Source organism: Kryptolebias marmoratus, linkage group LG11 (genome assembly GCF_001649575.2).
Source record: "Kryptolebias marmoratus isolate JLee-2015 linkage group LG11, ASM164957v2, whole genome shotgun sequence".
NCBI lineage: Eukaryota > Metazoa > Chordata > Actinopteri > Cyprinodontiformes > Rivulidae > Kryptolebias > Kryptolebias marmoratus.
Window position 1 is genome coordinate 11,236,260 of NC_051440.1, and position 14,763 is coordinate 11,251,022.

The 14,763-nt window shown below is 40.2% G+C and overlaps 1 protein-coding gene and 1 long non-coding RNA gene across 6 annotated transcripts in view; one reads left to right on the top strand and one right to left on the bottom strand.

The window, feature by feature from the left end:
- plekha5 (pleckstrin homology domain containing, family A member 5) overlaps nucleotides 1-7,893 on the bottom strand; it is a 78,534-nt gene extending 70,641 nt beyond the window's left edge. For all 5 annotated transcript variants that reach the window (XM_025003606.2, XM_037978137.1, XM_025003605.2 and 2 more), the window contains exons 1-3: nucleotides 7,776-7,893; nucleotides 7,548-7,624; nucleotides 4,357-4,414 (exon numbers count right to left, since the gene is read on the bottom strand). In XM_025003606.2, coding sequence (XP_024859374.1) covers nucleotides 4,357-4,414; nucleotides 7,548-7,624; nucleotides 7,776-7,867 — 227 coding nt within the window. In that variant the 5' untranslated portion in view covers nucleotides 7,868-7,893. The remainder of the gene's footprint in view (nucleotides 1-4,356; nucleotides 4,415-7,547; nucleotides 7,625-7,775) is intronic.
- Nucleotides 7,849-14,763, top strand: part of LOC108230059 — a 19,017-nt gene continuing 12,102 nt past the window's right edge. The window contains exons 1-2 of the long non-coding RNA XR_001808340.3: nucleotides 7,849-7,983; nucleotides 8,892-9,021. This is a non-coding gene — a long non-coding RNA (uncharacterized LOC108230059). The remainder of the gene's footprint in view (nucleotides 7,984-8,891; nucleotides 9,022-14,763) is intronic.

Sequence of the window (14,763 nt, forward strand, 5' to 3'; positions counted from 1 at the left end):
TAAACAGTACTTTACACTTGGTGGGAAAGATCACAGAAAGTTGTATCCATCTGTGAAGCAACAACCTTTTCTCTTGTTTCTTTTCTCTTCTTTACTGAGTCACAAAGCTGACCTAAAGAAGCTCGCACAGACGAGATACGAGTTCCAGTTTCCAGCTTTTAATGTATAATGTACAGTATCAGATGGGTTTATTCACAAAAGAAGGAGCCTGTTATTGTAATGTCTGAATTACAGCTGCAGCTCATTCAGGAGCAAAGAAGCAGAAAGGTTGGATGTAAAGATAAATTTGTCACTCTTTGTAAGTTCAGTAATAGTGTGAATGCTGACTCAGCATTCAAACTATTGCTTCCAGTTTTTTTATTTTTCCCATGTGTTTTTTTTTATCTAATTACTTCTGCATACTTTGTGCTATTTTAGCCATTTGTATGTCACAATATTCAGCTCATTCAGGAGATGCCTTCAGGTGTTTGCAGCTATTATACTTTTCAAAGCATTTTGCTTTATTTACAAATATTTTCCCCATAGAAGTGCATTGAAATTTATTCAGCTCCTTCAAAAATATTGTTCTCGTTGAAATCTGCTTCAACATGCTTGCTCTATTATTGGCTTTCTATGCTACTTTTAGTTTTCAGCTAGCCTTTTGCTACTTCTAGCTTCAAGCGAGTTTTTTTGCTACTTTTAACTTTTTGGTAGGCTTTGACTTCTTTTAGCTTTTATCCACAGTTCTGCTGCCGTTAGCGTTTAGGTACCATTCTGCTATGTTTATCGTTAAGCTAGTCTCTTACTATTCTGCTGCTTTTAGGTCCTAGCAACCAGTTTGTTACTTTTGGTTTTAAGTTACTGTTCTTTTACTTTCAGCTGCATTTCTGCTATTTTTAGATTTTAGCTAGCCTTTTGCTACTTTTAGGTGACCTTTTGCTCATTTTAACTGGTATTCTGCTTTGTTTAGCTTTAAAAACTCTGTTTCAGCTTCTTCAGCGAATTTCAGCAGTCATTTACCACGCAGTGTTCACACAGCATTTTTTTGCAGAAAATGCTATTTCTGTAGTTATTTCTGGGTTCTTTAGCTGTCAGCTAAAACATCTTCAATGTGTGCTTTTAAGCCACTGCTCTGTCTTCAGTGAGCTACATACCATATAGCACAAAGATGTTACTGATAGTATGAAGATGCACAGGCACTTCCTCTGAATCAAATCCGCAATGTTTCACTGCAGCGTCCCAACAAACATGTTTTCATGCCTTCAAACCCTAAAGCAAAACATACACAACTTACAGATTTTTGAGTTTCCCTGTGAGAAAAATAAAAAATCTAACAGCTTGAAATTTCCCAGTCTCCCAGATCCCACTGTCAGGGTAACACTGGGCCACCTACATGCAATCTACAGGCACAACAAAGAAATGAGAAGCGTGAGCCACACGTAGTTCTATTTCCACCTCTGCTCATTCACAACTCAGTCAAGCCTTAGAACAAACAGCGCCCTCGGTTTACACTGTCACACCAAAAACCTGTAACTCATCCTTTTTCAGCACCGCCCAACGGAGGACAGTCTGCGTCAGCACAATCTGCTGCTTGATGCTCACACTGTGTGACCCCGACGATACCAGCCAAATCACACAGCCAGCGTGTGAATAAGCCAGATCCTTTTGCATCATTTGCTAACCCAAAAGAGTCACAGAGACAAATCAGTGAATTGCTCTGCATTTAATATAAGAAATTGCTTGGTTTGTTGTTGTTGTTGTTGTTTTATAACTTGTATGTTTCTTTTACATAAAGAAAAAAGCCGAACAGTCTTAATCCTTTACTATCAAACAATGTAAAGCTGATGACAAAGTAGTAATGACCTAGCGAAAAACACAGGGCACACGCTTATTTGGCTGTCAGCAAGCGAATGGTGTTGGAGAGTTCTCAGAGGCTTTTACTGGCAGTCTCACATGAAGCCTCAAAATGTCCCAGGGACGACCAAAGTTACAGTTATCACATAAACCTGTCAACAAATCTCATGTCAAAACTATGAGTCATGAGGAAATTAACGGGGGTGGTTTTGCACAGGCTTATTATTATTATTTAAAGTTTCAACACATCTAAAAGGACAGTGATCCCAGTAAAACACTGATCTTGTTTTGGACCGACGCGCGGCCGTCTTTACGACTCTGGCTTTAGTGACCGCATGACTCGAATTCTGAAGCCTCTGGTTGAGTAAAAACAAGAAGGGACCGAGCAAAGAAGCCGGGGAAATGTGTCAGAAGTGAAACGCGCCGTGTGTGGAAAAGCCTTCATCACGACGAGACTGATTCCATGCATTGCACTCGAAAAAAAAAAAAAAAGGCATCAGCTTTCGTTAAACTTGAAAAAGTACAGCGTGCATTAGTGCAAGAGCACAAACAGAGAGTGTTGTGAATCTAATGATGTTCTGTGTGGGGAGCTCGGAGTTCAGTTTTCACTCAGTTCTTTATTTTAAATTACAGACACAGATAGGCACTTTCCAAGCTCAGAGCATATTGTTTGGTGACGGTTTGTTCGCTCTGACTCTATTCAACACTATTCACCAGCCTCGCCTTGAATATAAATGCTATTCTCTCAGTCTTGTCTTAAGCCTTGTTTAAAATTCAGCCGTTGCATGAAGCAAATTGTTTTCCTCTTGCTGAAAAAAAACGCAGCGGGCATGCATCACCGGACTGAGTCAGAATCATAGTGATCCACTTAATGAATGTGCTCCCCAAATCTGTTTTGCAGGGAGAAGCTGCGATAAAATAGTGGAATATAAAAATTACTGCCTTTCACTCAGACCGCCTGGCAAACTGCCACGTGAAGAGGCTTCGCGAGGAAGTCAAAAGGAAGAGGGGATTCAGGAGGGGATAATAAGGCGTAATATCCTTCATCCGCGATATCATCAGTTCAGTGGCATTATGGTATTTTGGCAGGTTTGTCTTCAAAATATCCATACATGCAGCATGAGGGGGAGTATCTCAAGAGAACATGCAAAATAACATTTCACTCCTAATCTTGGATTTAGAGGGCAGATGATGAATCTGTACTGACTGTGTGACAGCGCTTGTGATCTCTTTTAATTAGCTCCATGCATCTGACTACTATGGGAGAGAAGAGAATGTGAAATATATTTTAGTTCAAAGGCATGTGGAAGACGGATAAACACAAGAATGTGTGGATGCTGCGCTTTGCACAAAAGAGGGACACAAATTGAACTGTGTTTGAGTGGACATGGCAGATATATTGCATTAGCTTTGTCACACGGCTGAAAAAAACGAGCACTCCTGGATATGATACACCAACAAAAATAACAAAAGGAGACTTTAAATCAAAACTTCTATGGAAAGTGGACTTGTGTATATCAGGAATATTTACAGCCAACCAACACTATACATTTTGTAATATGGAGCTCTCACAGATGAAAAATGGGCGATTTAAATAAAACACGGTGGTGCTTTGGCTGAATTTCCCCATCCTTGTGTCAGCCCTTTCCTCACACCTGCAATTACCCCTACATTTGAAGGCACAAAGGGTAGTGGTAAATATTCCACTACAAAATGGGACACTCCTTCAAGAAGCTGATATTATGGATGGGCAGTGATAAGCGAATGTGGACTGGGGTCGTTTTTTGTTTTTTTAAGCAGAAACATGAAACAGACAACAGCCCTAAATCATAAAACAGCAGCGGAGACAAGCAAATCAAACAAGATACTGACACTCCTCAGGTTGTGTCAGAAAAAAAACAAAACACTGCTATGTGTCATAAGTCCACACAGTACAAGTGCATTTAACACGATGCTTACACATATTTATAAGCTCCACGCTGCACAATGTCACCTGCAATGAAGTTATAAAAATTTCCCAGTGTGTGGCAGTTTTCAGACAAGCATCATTCTCAACGGCAAGCAGACCGTTTCAACACAAGCAGTGATGAGAAATGTGAGGGAAAAAAAACAGTTCAATTAAGGTAAGTTCTCAGCAATCTAATATTGAATACATAAAATCAGCTCACAAACCACACTTGACCCAGTGTGGGTTGTTGCACCATGTTACTGCGTAATCATTAACTTTTGTGACAGCCTCTAGCAAAGGAAAAGGGAGTAAAGGTTCTGCTTTTACAGCCTTTCGATATTTACTGCTAACACCGTCCAAACTTTCAGAGGCAACAGGAGATTGATTGAATGTTTCATACCTCTGAGGTCACTGAAGTAGAAATGAATACTTTTCTGTTTAAAATCAAAACATTAAGCTGGTGTGCCAACAGTGGAAAAACGCTGATTTCTTTATTCTTACTATTACATCTTAAAACACGTGTGGAGTCAAAGATGGGGATAGGTGCGGGCCTTGTAGAAGGTTGTTCAACTCACTTGATAAAGCACCGTGCTCCCTCGAAGGTAAATCCCTCTTCCCATCCAGTGGGTAGGTCTGTGAGGAAAAATGAACAGCATGTGAACACAAACCTATGGGAATAACGTGCGTTTTCTGTTGGTATTTATTAAAGGATGTTAATTCCCAGCTGACAATTCAACACAGGAAGATACACAAACATGTATTTTACAAAAAATTTTTAAAAAATAAACAAAAACTGCAGCTGCTAATAAAATGGGTTCAGTTTCAATCATGTCAAGATAAAAAGTAAAATAAAATATTCAAGCCTGGTGGTTCCAACATGTCAGTTTTGAACGTTTGCAGCTTTTACGCCACAGAAGATAACAAGACTGAATTTTTTTTTTTTTTTGGCACTGCAAGTTCTAAAATTAAACCATCTGAAGAGATCACAAGTCTCTTAAGGGGTTGCCACATGTTATTCTCCTCAACATTAAGTTATCTGTCTAATTTCCTTCACTAAGTGTGGATGACGAATAATGAAATGAGAACAAACATTTTAAACTGGCACTCTTGTTTCGCCCCAGCAGCTGTCCAAATCTCGGTTATTTCATTTATTGTCACACACAAATAGAAGCATATCATTACAACAAAACGATGCAAATCGAGGGACATTGAGCTGGTTTTCTTGGGGGGAGGGGACGTAAAAGACACATCAATTACTTATTAATTATTTCCTGCCACGTTTCAGTCCTACTTCCATCGAGCTCTGGGAAAGTCTAATCCCGTTTTTTAAATGTTTAAGGCTGAATTGATAATAGGCACACCACAAGAAGCTCAGTGTTGAGCAAATTACCTTATCACGCCATGCTACTTCTTCTTCTATTGCCTGTTATATAAGGAAAAGTCAAGTGTTTTTTTTCTATGACTGATCTAGGAGATAAATCTGCCTCACACAACACTATGTACGCTCCTACAACAGAGGGAAACGCAGCTAATTTGTTCAAAAACTTAACTGGGCAACACAATGCTCTGAATGACAAGTGCAAAGCAACAGCTGCAATTACTGTGAAACGCTGGATCTCTGACTTACTCCGAGTCGACAGGGGAGAGATGAATGAAAATAATGATGTCACGGCGAGTCAGCCGGTGTACTAAACAACCTAATTCCCCTCTGCAAAATACCTCCAGACCACGCAGGTTGTGTGTTCGGTGAGCCTTTTCTCCTGTTTTCCCAAAAACAGTTTAATTCTGATTCACAAAATCCCAATTTGATTTGATTTGGAAATCATTGCAGTGGGAATTTGGCTCGTGTGTGCCAGCTACGGTACCAGTTTTGCCCAAATATGAAACAGAAAAAGGATTTGTGTTGTCATGTGAGACTTATGGGGGTTAAGCTTCAAATGTTGAAAATAGTCAGTCATATATTAAAGATTTGATCTCCGGATTCCATAAACTGATGCTGTATGAATAAAATAAAGAGTGATTTAAATTGGAAAATGTATTTTTAAGACCCAGCCCTGCAGAAGTGAAGTTATTATGCTTACTTTCTTTCTGTATAGTTTTTGTAAACCCATATTATCTGTCAATTTTTAATGTTTTTAATTTGATTATTTGTATTTGTATCATTCATGATAAAAATAACCAATAAATACGCACAATTCACTACCAGAACTACAACATAACTCACAATAAATGAGCGAATTCAGCAGATACAATCGAACACTGACAAGTTCACTTCGGACAGTTCTAGGTGCGGGACGGATATCAGGTCGGTAAAATAATCCCCAGATGTAAACAGAGTCAGAAGGGGAACGGTGGAGTCAGAGACGCAAGGCGGAAAGAGAAAAGGAGAAGTTCTTCTTCTCCTGAAAAGAAACGATGACGAAAAACTGTGAGGACGAAAGTCGACAGGAATAGTCATTCTGAGGGAGGAAATCGAGCAGGTGGAGAGTGTTAAAGGTAAAGGGGGCTAAGATCAGACTTAAATGAGCCATGCAGGGATATTCTGAACTCTAACGGGAGAATTTCTGAAACTGATCAACAAAGGCGAGGGTTATTTGCTTACTTTCTACACAAATCTTACAAAAACCCTGATGAGTTTGAGTTACATTAACCCCCACAACATCTTTTAATGATGTAGAAATCATGTTAAAAGCATAAAAATCCAATCAAAAACATTAAAAAATTGCATATTTTGACAGCTATTATGGCTTTAAACCATTCATATGTAGGAAAGGTCCAAGAAAGAATGGTTCATACAAACAAAAAGCTTTAAAGTGATTCCAGCTTTTTAAATTGCCCTGTCATTTACTTAGATTGTAGCCTGCAAACTAACCCAAATCAATCGGAAATACTTAATTATTACCTTGCAGATAACTTAAAGTTATTATTTTTCCCATTAATTGGTTGTAAACCTTTTGTTTTCCTGAAAGAATAACACAAAAAGGTATTAAAAAAGCTATCGCACAGCAAGTTATTATGAAAACAGCTGCAGCTTTGTTGGGAGGAACATTTGTGAAGATGCTTGCAGGCTGAAGTTGACAGGCGACCGCTGCTGAACGCATTATGTCACTTGCATGGTAACATTAGCAGCTCCATGCACTGCGGGGGCTAATTCCACCATGTAATTCGCTGTTTGTGCACAGGATTGCGGCGTGCGAACAGAATTCTGTAGGTTCTGCAGCCAACCCGAGCCAGCGCGCAGGCACAATCAACAGGAGCCTTGGTGTTTACTACAAGAGCTCGGTGGTTAGCTGGCTCAGTTCGATCAGCCCCGGCGAGCGAACACCGTGTCAAACAAAAACATCCACGAAACAAAGCGTCACCGGACGGTTCCTGGAGCTGAAACGAAAACGACCGCGAAGTCAGCGCCGTGAACGCAGCACAAGTTCTCGAGTTACGTTCGGCTGGCGTCAACTTCACCGACTTGACCAGCCCGGAGGAGGAAGGAGGCTCGCGTGTGTGTGTGTGTGTGTGTGGGGGGGGGGGGGGGGACACGAGCCCCGTGGTGGGCACGAAGGGGGCTCACTTTACACAGCCAAAATAGCCACACGGCCGTGAATGCCAGAGCTTCCCAGTTCTCGCGGCGTGGGAAGAGTCGGGTTTTAGAGCAGAGGCGGCGGCAACAACAACAACAAGGACACATGACGGCGGCGCCCGTGGCAGAGAGAGAGAGAGAGAGAGAGACGCTGAAGACAACAGAAACTTGACAGCCGAGGGACACATTTACCTGGAGTTTTTCTGTGTCCGGTTAGAATTGCCTCTCCGCTCACTGGATGCAGCCAGGTCGAACTCTTGGCTTCTTCGCTGTTGAGAGAGAGAGAAGGAGCGAGAAACACAGAGAGAAGAGGGGGGATACATTTTCACAAGCGTACATTTAAAAAAAAAAGCGTTGACTTTGTTCCGAGCCCACACGAGTGGATGGGCGTAAAGCGCGTCGTTCATAAGGCATATTTACTTGAGGAAGAAGACCCGTCCGTCCCGAGTCACCCCGTATCTCCAGGAAGACGGGAGAGCAGAAATCCACTCGGGTTGCAGCTCCGCCGCCATGTCTGGCACTGACAGTGGCGCGGCTCCGCTCGTGCAGGTAGCGCGTACACGGAAACCTTGGCAACGGCGGCTGGCTGAGAGGAGGGCAGGAGCAGCCCCTGCTGTTGGACACGCAGGTGAGGAGCACGCGTTCATACAGGGAAATGTTTCCCGTTACAAACCTATACTAAGGCTTTTTGTGTTTCCTGCTTATTTAGTTTTCCGTATGTTTTTTTTTTTTTTGCCTTCTAGCTACTTCTGCATACTTTGTGCTGTTTTAGCCAATTTATAGATCAAAACTTTCAGCTCATTCAAGAGGTGGGTGATGTGACTTTTGCTTTTTATTATATGTATATTTTTAATATATTTAACTTTATTTTCATATATTTTTCTTACAGAAATACCTCTTAAATTCCTTCAAAAACATGACATCTTATTTGGCACGCTGGCTCATTTTGTGTCTTTGTGTGCTATTTTGGAGTTTTTCTACTCTTTTGCTGCTTTAGCTTTTAGCTAGCCTTTTGCTACTTTTATCTTCTAGCTAGCCTTTTGCTGCTTTTATCTACCAATTGGCTATTTTAGCTTTTAGCTAGTTTTTTACTGTTTTTAGATTTTTACTAACATTTTTGCAGCTTTTAGCTTTCATTTTAATGCTTTTATTTTAGTGTTGTGATACTTTTAGCTTCTAGCTACAGTTTTGTAACATTTAACTTTTAGCTAGCCCTTTGCTACTTTTAACTTTTAGCAAGTTTTTTGCTACTTTTAGCTAGTGTTTTGCTACTTTTGGCTTTTAATTAGTGTTTTGCTTCTTTTAGTTTTTAGCAAGCTTTTTGTGCCTTTTAGCTTTTAGCTGGTGTTGTGCTTGTCAATAGTGTTCTGCTTTGTATAGCTATAATAACACAGTTTCAGCTTCTTCAGCAAATTTTCATCATTCAGCATTCCCACCGCATTTACTGCGACAATGCAATTTCTTTTTATTTTATTTCTTTTTACTTGCAACGTGATTGTCTTGTCTGAGTAATTGTGACTATTTCTTCAATTTCAGGAGATGTTCTTATCAAGGAAGCATCCATCTTGGGGGCAGGGAAGGATTAACCTGCCAGAAGGCCCTCTGTGTAAAATTGATCTGCCGGGCCCCATAAGCTTCTCCTCACAGGAGACACTTTTAATGAAAGGTAAAATCCCAGAAGTAGACGTTAACACATGGGCCCTCCTCTTCCAAGTCTTAGCTGGAGCCACCTGGTGCCTATTAGTCATCATGCTTTAAGGGCACATCTTCCAAATAATCAATAACTTATTCCAAACCGCATGATACGGAAAGAGCACAGAGTTTGGGTGTCTTGTAGAAGCACTCTTAACCTCTCACAGACGGGCAAAGCTAAACACAATTTCCAAGCACACCCACTTCCAAACTCTACTTTCAGGCTTTTGGGTTTCACCTTTTGTTATCGTGCCCTGAAACTGCAGCATCCGCCTTTCACAGCATCACAAAGACAAGTCATCCAACACCACTGTGCCGTCTCTGTTGTTGCACTGTGTTGCATTGTTTTCTGGACACATGGCAGGGCAATGTTTTGTGCGAGCATGCAGCAGTGGTGATAGTGGTGGGAAGCGGACACAGCCGCCAACTTGGTGAGTAACTGCAGAGGAAGCAGTTAGGCACTAATCCTCGGCTTGGTCAAGCATCAGACAGTGGGCTCTTTGTATTCTACTTACCTGGAGAAGAAAAGAACACACCTTTCAGGTAGCGTCACACACAAAGCCACGGCTTGTTTTTTTTCTTTCTCAGGTAATCGAACTACAATCCACAAGATGGAACAAGCTGAACTTTATGTGCCCCTCTTGATTATTTATTTGGGATGTAAATCATAGGCTGTGTTTCAGATGAATAGCAAAATACAGTTACTTCTCTTACTGTCTGATAGAGTTAAAACAAAAATTAAAATTTCTGGAACAGCTGAACTCTTTTTAAAGAAACAGGCATCTAAAGAAAAGTATAATTCCAAGAAACTTATTTCTGAGAATCACAAAGGTTGATTTAAAATGTCTCAGCTTCCATTTTCAGTACTTAAGTGTCCGTGGCGTTCTGTGTCCAACATCTGACATAACTGAACACACTGTGAGTCTGCAACGCTTCTTTCTGGCAGAAGCAGACGTTTCTCAAATGCAGCCCACGTTGCCAGGGTGAACAATGCTGTGCCGCATTACAGCTTATCATCCCTTCTCAAACAACCTAAAACCATTTAGCCGAAGTGGGAGCCTAAACCAAAGTGAGACGCTGTGTTTATCCTTCTGAAGGAGGCATAAAGTGCTCTGTGTAAATATGTTTTAACTGGATCTAGTTAAGTAACAGAAAATGAAAGAAAGCAGAATGAACTGAGTTCTCTTGGTTGCATCACATATTTTACTTTGGTAAACCTCTGGTCATAATGTGATACGAATGCACAGCTGACTTAACAGAAATGGTTTCCTGTTGCGTGCAAATACATACAAAACTGCTTTTTAGGCAAAACATAACATTAACACAACTACCTGAATAACTTAGTATAACCAGCCACCTAAAAGTTTAGTTTCAGATTGCAAAATATTAGATTACGTTCCAGAGGAGACCCAGGTTCTGCATAATACATGAATGAAATAATCATTAACAAACAGTGATGGATGTGGAGTTAAGCTTGTGCAACTCTTTCTTATGTAATGACTTCATGCAAGTAAGTAAAGAAGGGGGCTCTCCAGGCAGCGACATAGGCCAGACCTGAGACATGAGGCACAATGTAATGAATGGTTACACATTATCAAGCAGCTGTTGGAGGGCTTTGTTCTGCCGCCAACTCAGGAGTAACCTCATTTCTGTCTGTGCAAGGTGAGAGGACGGCTCTCCTCTTTAGACTGGAGGCTCTCAGCATCTGTGCAGATCTCTCCCTTGCTGAGTTTTAGCCACCCGTCAGACCGAGCACAACACTGTGATGATGAATGGGAGAGATAATGAATTTTTTTCTAAGGCTGAATTCATGGGACATTGCTCAATTTGGCTTCAGCAGGGTTATATCAAATCAGAGTCAACACACGAGACAAAAACACCTACCAGAGTGCACTTTTAAAGCAGTAGTTCAGATATTTTCAAGCCTTCAATGGTATTATGGGTTCTCTGGAAATTAATATCTTACCTGGTGCAGGCAGCTTTCTGAACAAACAGTTCAAAAAGGTAAAAGGACGATAATGTTTTAGCCCACGTCTGTGTGTTCGTTGGCTTGCCTGTTAGTAAAATATCTAATGAACCAGAGGACGAATTTTAATGAAACTCTCTGAAAGCAGTCATTGGATGTTCACCTACAACAGATTAATCAATCCAATTTGAGATAACCGCCACAGCTTAGGAACTTTAGCAAAAACAAAGATGGCTAGAACTCAAACATTTTTGCTGTTTTGGATCTAAAGTTTGATTTGCTTGTATCTAAGGGTCAACCACAACCTAACCTCCAAACACTGATTGTGTGAGATCTGTTTTAAAAAATGACTATTTACTACTGTAGTCAAGCCTGTCTGTCTGTTAGCAAAATATCTCATGAACCACTGAACAGTAATAAAATTCTCAGACAGAAATCAATAGATGTACCGCTGCAACTGCTTTACTATTAGAGTCAATTTTGCTACAACAGCTAGTCGTCAGTATCCAACACAAAAATGGCTATACCTTTGTTATATTTATAGATACTGAGCTAAAGTTTAGTGAGTTAAGAGTCATCCTCAACACATAATCCGAGCACAAACATGTGTCACAAGAGCTCACAATATTGCATTAGGTCCTGTTAGTTTTAAGGTTTGACCAAGACAGATACAGCTTTGTTCCTTCTCATCAAGAAATGATCCTAATTTAAAACTCTGGAATGATATGTATTCCTTCAAGAAATGCTAGCCCCTTAATTCTGACTGGATTCATGTGCTAATAGCTAGTCCATGGGGGGCAAAGACCAAAGTGGATGGTTGTCATCCTATCTCTGATGTCAATAATTTCATTGCAGTTCATGCATTTTATAAACTTTTACATTGCCACCAGTTTTGTATTACAAGGTTATTCACATAGATTATGATGGTCATTTGGTAGTGAAAATAGCAGCATTAGCTTGTGCTACTGGTAACACTTGAGGCACTTCCTGTACGAATACCATATTTCTGTTTTACAGCAGCAGCAATCTACTTTGGTCTCAGTCTCCCTCAAACTAGAGGTCAGCCTAACAATTTGGTCAGAAATAAACTCTGATTCTCCAAATTGAGGTTGTTTAAAGAGCTATCTTCAACAGGTAAGATATTAATTGTTCGTAACCTTTCTACAGAATTCCACTTCATAAGACCTGAAATATCCCTTTAAGTCCTTTTCTGCATTGCTCAGGGGTGTGATTATGATGTCATCTGTGCTTCTCCATTTTCAGCACACAGTATCATTTGACCGGCATGCACAAACCACAATCTAGGACAGCTATTAGGGCCAGGCAAGTCAGCAAACAGGGTTAATGGGCAAATCTGGAAAAGTCATATAACGCCTAATTCATTTAAATGATAGGAGTAGGGCTGTAGGATTTTAAATACTATGGAAAAAAAAAGAAAAACACTGCAGGGAGTTGTAGTTCTTCCAGTCAACCTTTGAATCATTAAACATGCTTCCCTGAATCACTGTTAGTCACAGCTGACAAAAATCAAACCCCCGAACAGCTCACCACTTACCACAGAGATGACCTCACTGACTGGATCCGCTGCATAGATTTGAATGCAGTTCTACCTAAATGTTTTTCTTTGAAGGTTTTATTAGATTCCCTCTAGTGTGTTACTGAAACTGAATGATTGGATATACTTTTAGGGAGGTGTGTTATTAAAGTCAGATGTTGTTGGAACTAAAATTACTGTAAAATTGAAAAGCTAAGAAGTGACAAAGCACAGGGGATAAAACAGATGAGCTTGGGTAAAGTGCGTCGGTATATATTGATTGGATTCATTGTTACTTCCTGCAGAAACTCGGAGTGTCGTTACGGGCGCCAAACATGAGGACAAACAACAGAACCTGGCAGGATTAAATAACCTTACGTCTGTAAGAAATGAGAGGAGCTTCTTGTCTGTTAAGCTTTTAAACGATGAGACATTCAATCCTTAGACGTGATTGGTTTACACAGGGACCTCTGCGTTTACATAATGAAATTAGCCTGCCTCCATTCAGTTCTCTCTGCTCCATAAACTGCTTTATTAATTGCTACGTGCACATAGCGAGCGCCACAAAAGTCTACTGTAAATACACCAGACACTAAATTATCCACGCATAACAGGAGTGGATGTGTGCCGATTGCAGATGGTATCATTTACTGAAAACATCCTGCTGTGTCATCTAATTAATGAGGCATACTTTTTATTCGAGATGAAGGGCCACTTAACATTGATCACGGGCCTAAACTCCACTTAGCTTTTAGCACATAAATAACCTGACACTGGTGTGATTCCCCCAACATACAGTGCTCATTAAAGCTCATCACCAGTGCTGACATCACAACTTCTGATGCGCGGCTCCTCCTGGTTTCATCTTCATGAGTGCACCGTCACCCTGCAGGGTACTTATGCTTAAGTAGCAGATTATAGATCAGTTCATTGAGGATTACCTTAAGTGCTGGTATAAAGCGGTGTTTCGAAAGCACAATTATGTGTATATATAACTCTGTGTAAATGAAAGAAGGGGCCATTCAAAAGTCTGGGCAACATGTACAGTGTTATTAAAGGAAGAAAACCCTAGAAATTGTGGTTTTTTATCTTTTTTTCTTTTCAACAGAGAAGCTGATGCAACTGTTTATAAGAGTGAAGCCACAACATCTGTTGGGGTTTGCAGCATTCAGGATGTCTCAGCGTGCTGTCCTCCCCTGTTGATACAAATATCCTGTGTCTGATGGGAAAGCAAAACAGTGTTTTTAGCAGGTCACGAGTGTCTTCTCTGGGCAGCTAGGGTCATGTGACTGACACTGAGAAAAGCCTTCGGGTTAGGAATAATTCTGGTAAGGCTCCCTTTTTATTTTTTTGAAGTTGGACTTTGAGATTTTAACGCAAAAAGATGTGTCTCCTGGTGAACAGTCTAAAATACATTTTTAAAACTACTTTTTCAAAAATCTGTATACTTAAAGGCCTAGCATTTCTTGAAGGAATGCATATCGCCTGTCATTTTTCACGCCAGAGTTTTCATCTTATGCTAAGAAATGGCAGAGTTATAGACATTTTGGTCAAACCTCGGAAATGGTGTTTGTGAAATCAGCTGACTTAGAGCCATTTCTGGGTTTGTTAAGATCACTCATCTTAAATCAGTCATCTTAAATGGGATTGACTCAGAAAAATGAATCAGTTGTAGTTGTCGATGCAATGATTCTTTTCCAAAAGTTTTATTTAAAAATGTCCACTAGTTTATGACATATTCTGCTAATGAACACTTAGACACAGACCTAAGTAACAGCATTACTGTATTTTCCGGACTATAAGGCGCATTTAAAAGCCTTCAATTTTCTCAAAAAACAACAGTGTGCCTTATAATCCAGAGAGCCTTACATATGTAAGAAGTTGTGATGTTTTAGTATGACTTTGGTAAACTACAAAGCTGCACCGCTTGCCGTTATAGTCGTGTTTTGTACTGTCGCGCAGGGCTCCGCGCGAGGACCTGAGCGAGCGGCACAGTATTCTTCCGTGAGTTTTGAACCGTTTGATTATCTTTGTAATCTCTCACCGAGGGATCATATACAGGTGCTGGTCACAAAATTAGAATATCATGAAAAAGTAGATTGATTTCAGTAATTCTATTTAAAAAGTGAAACTTGTATATTATATTCATACATTACATACAAACTCATATATTTCAAATGTTTATTTCGTTTAATTTTGATGATTACAAATGACAA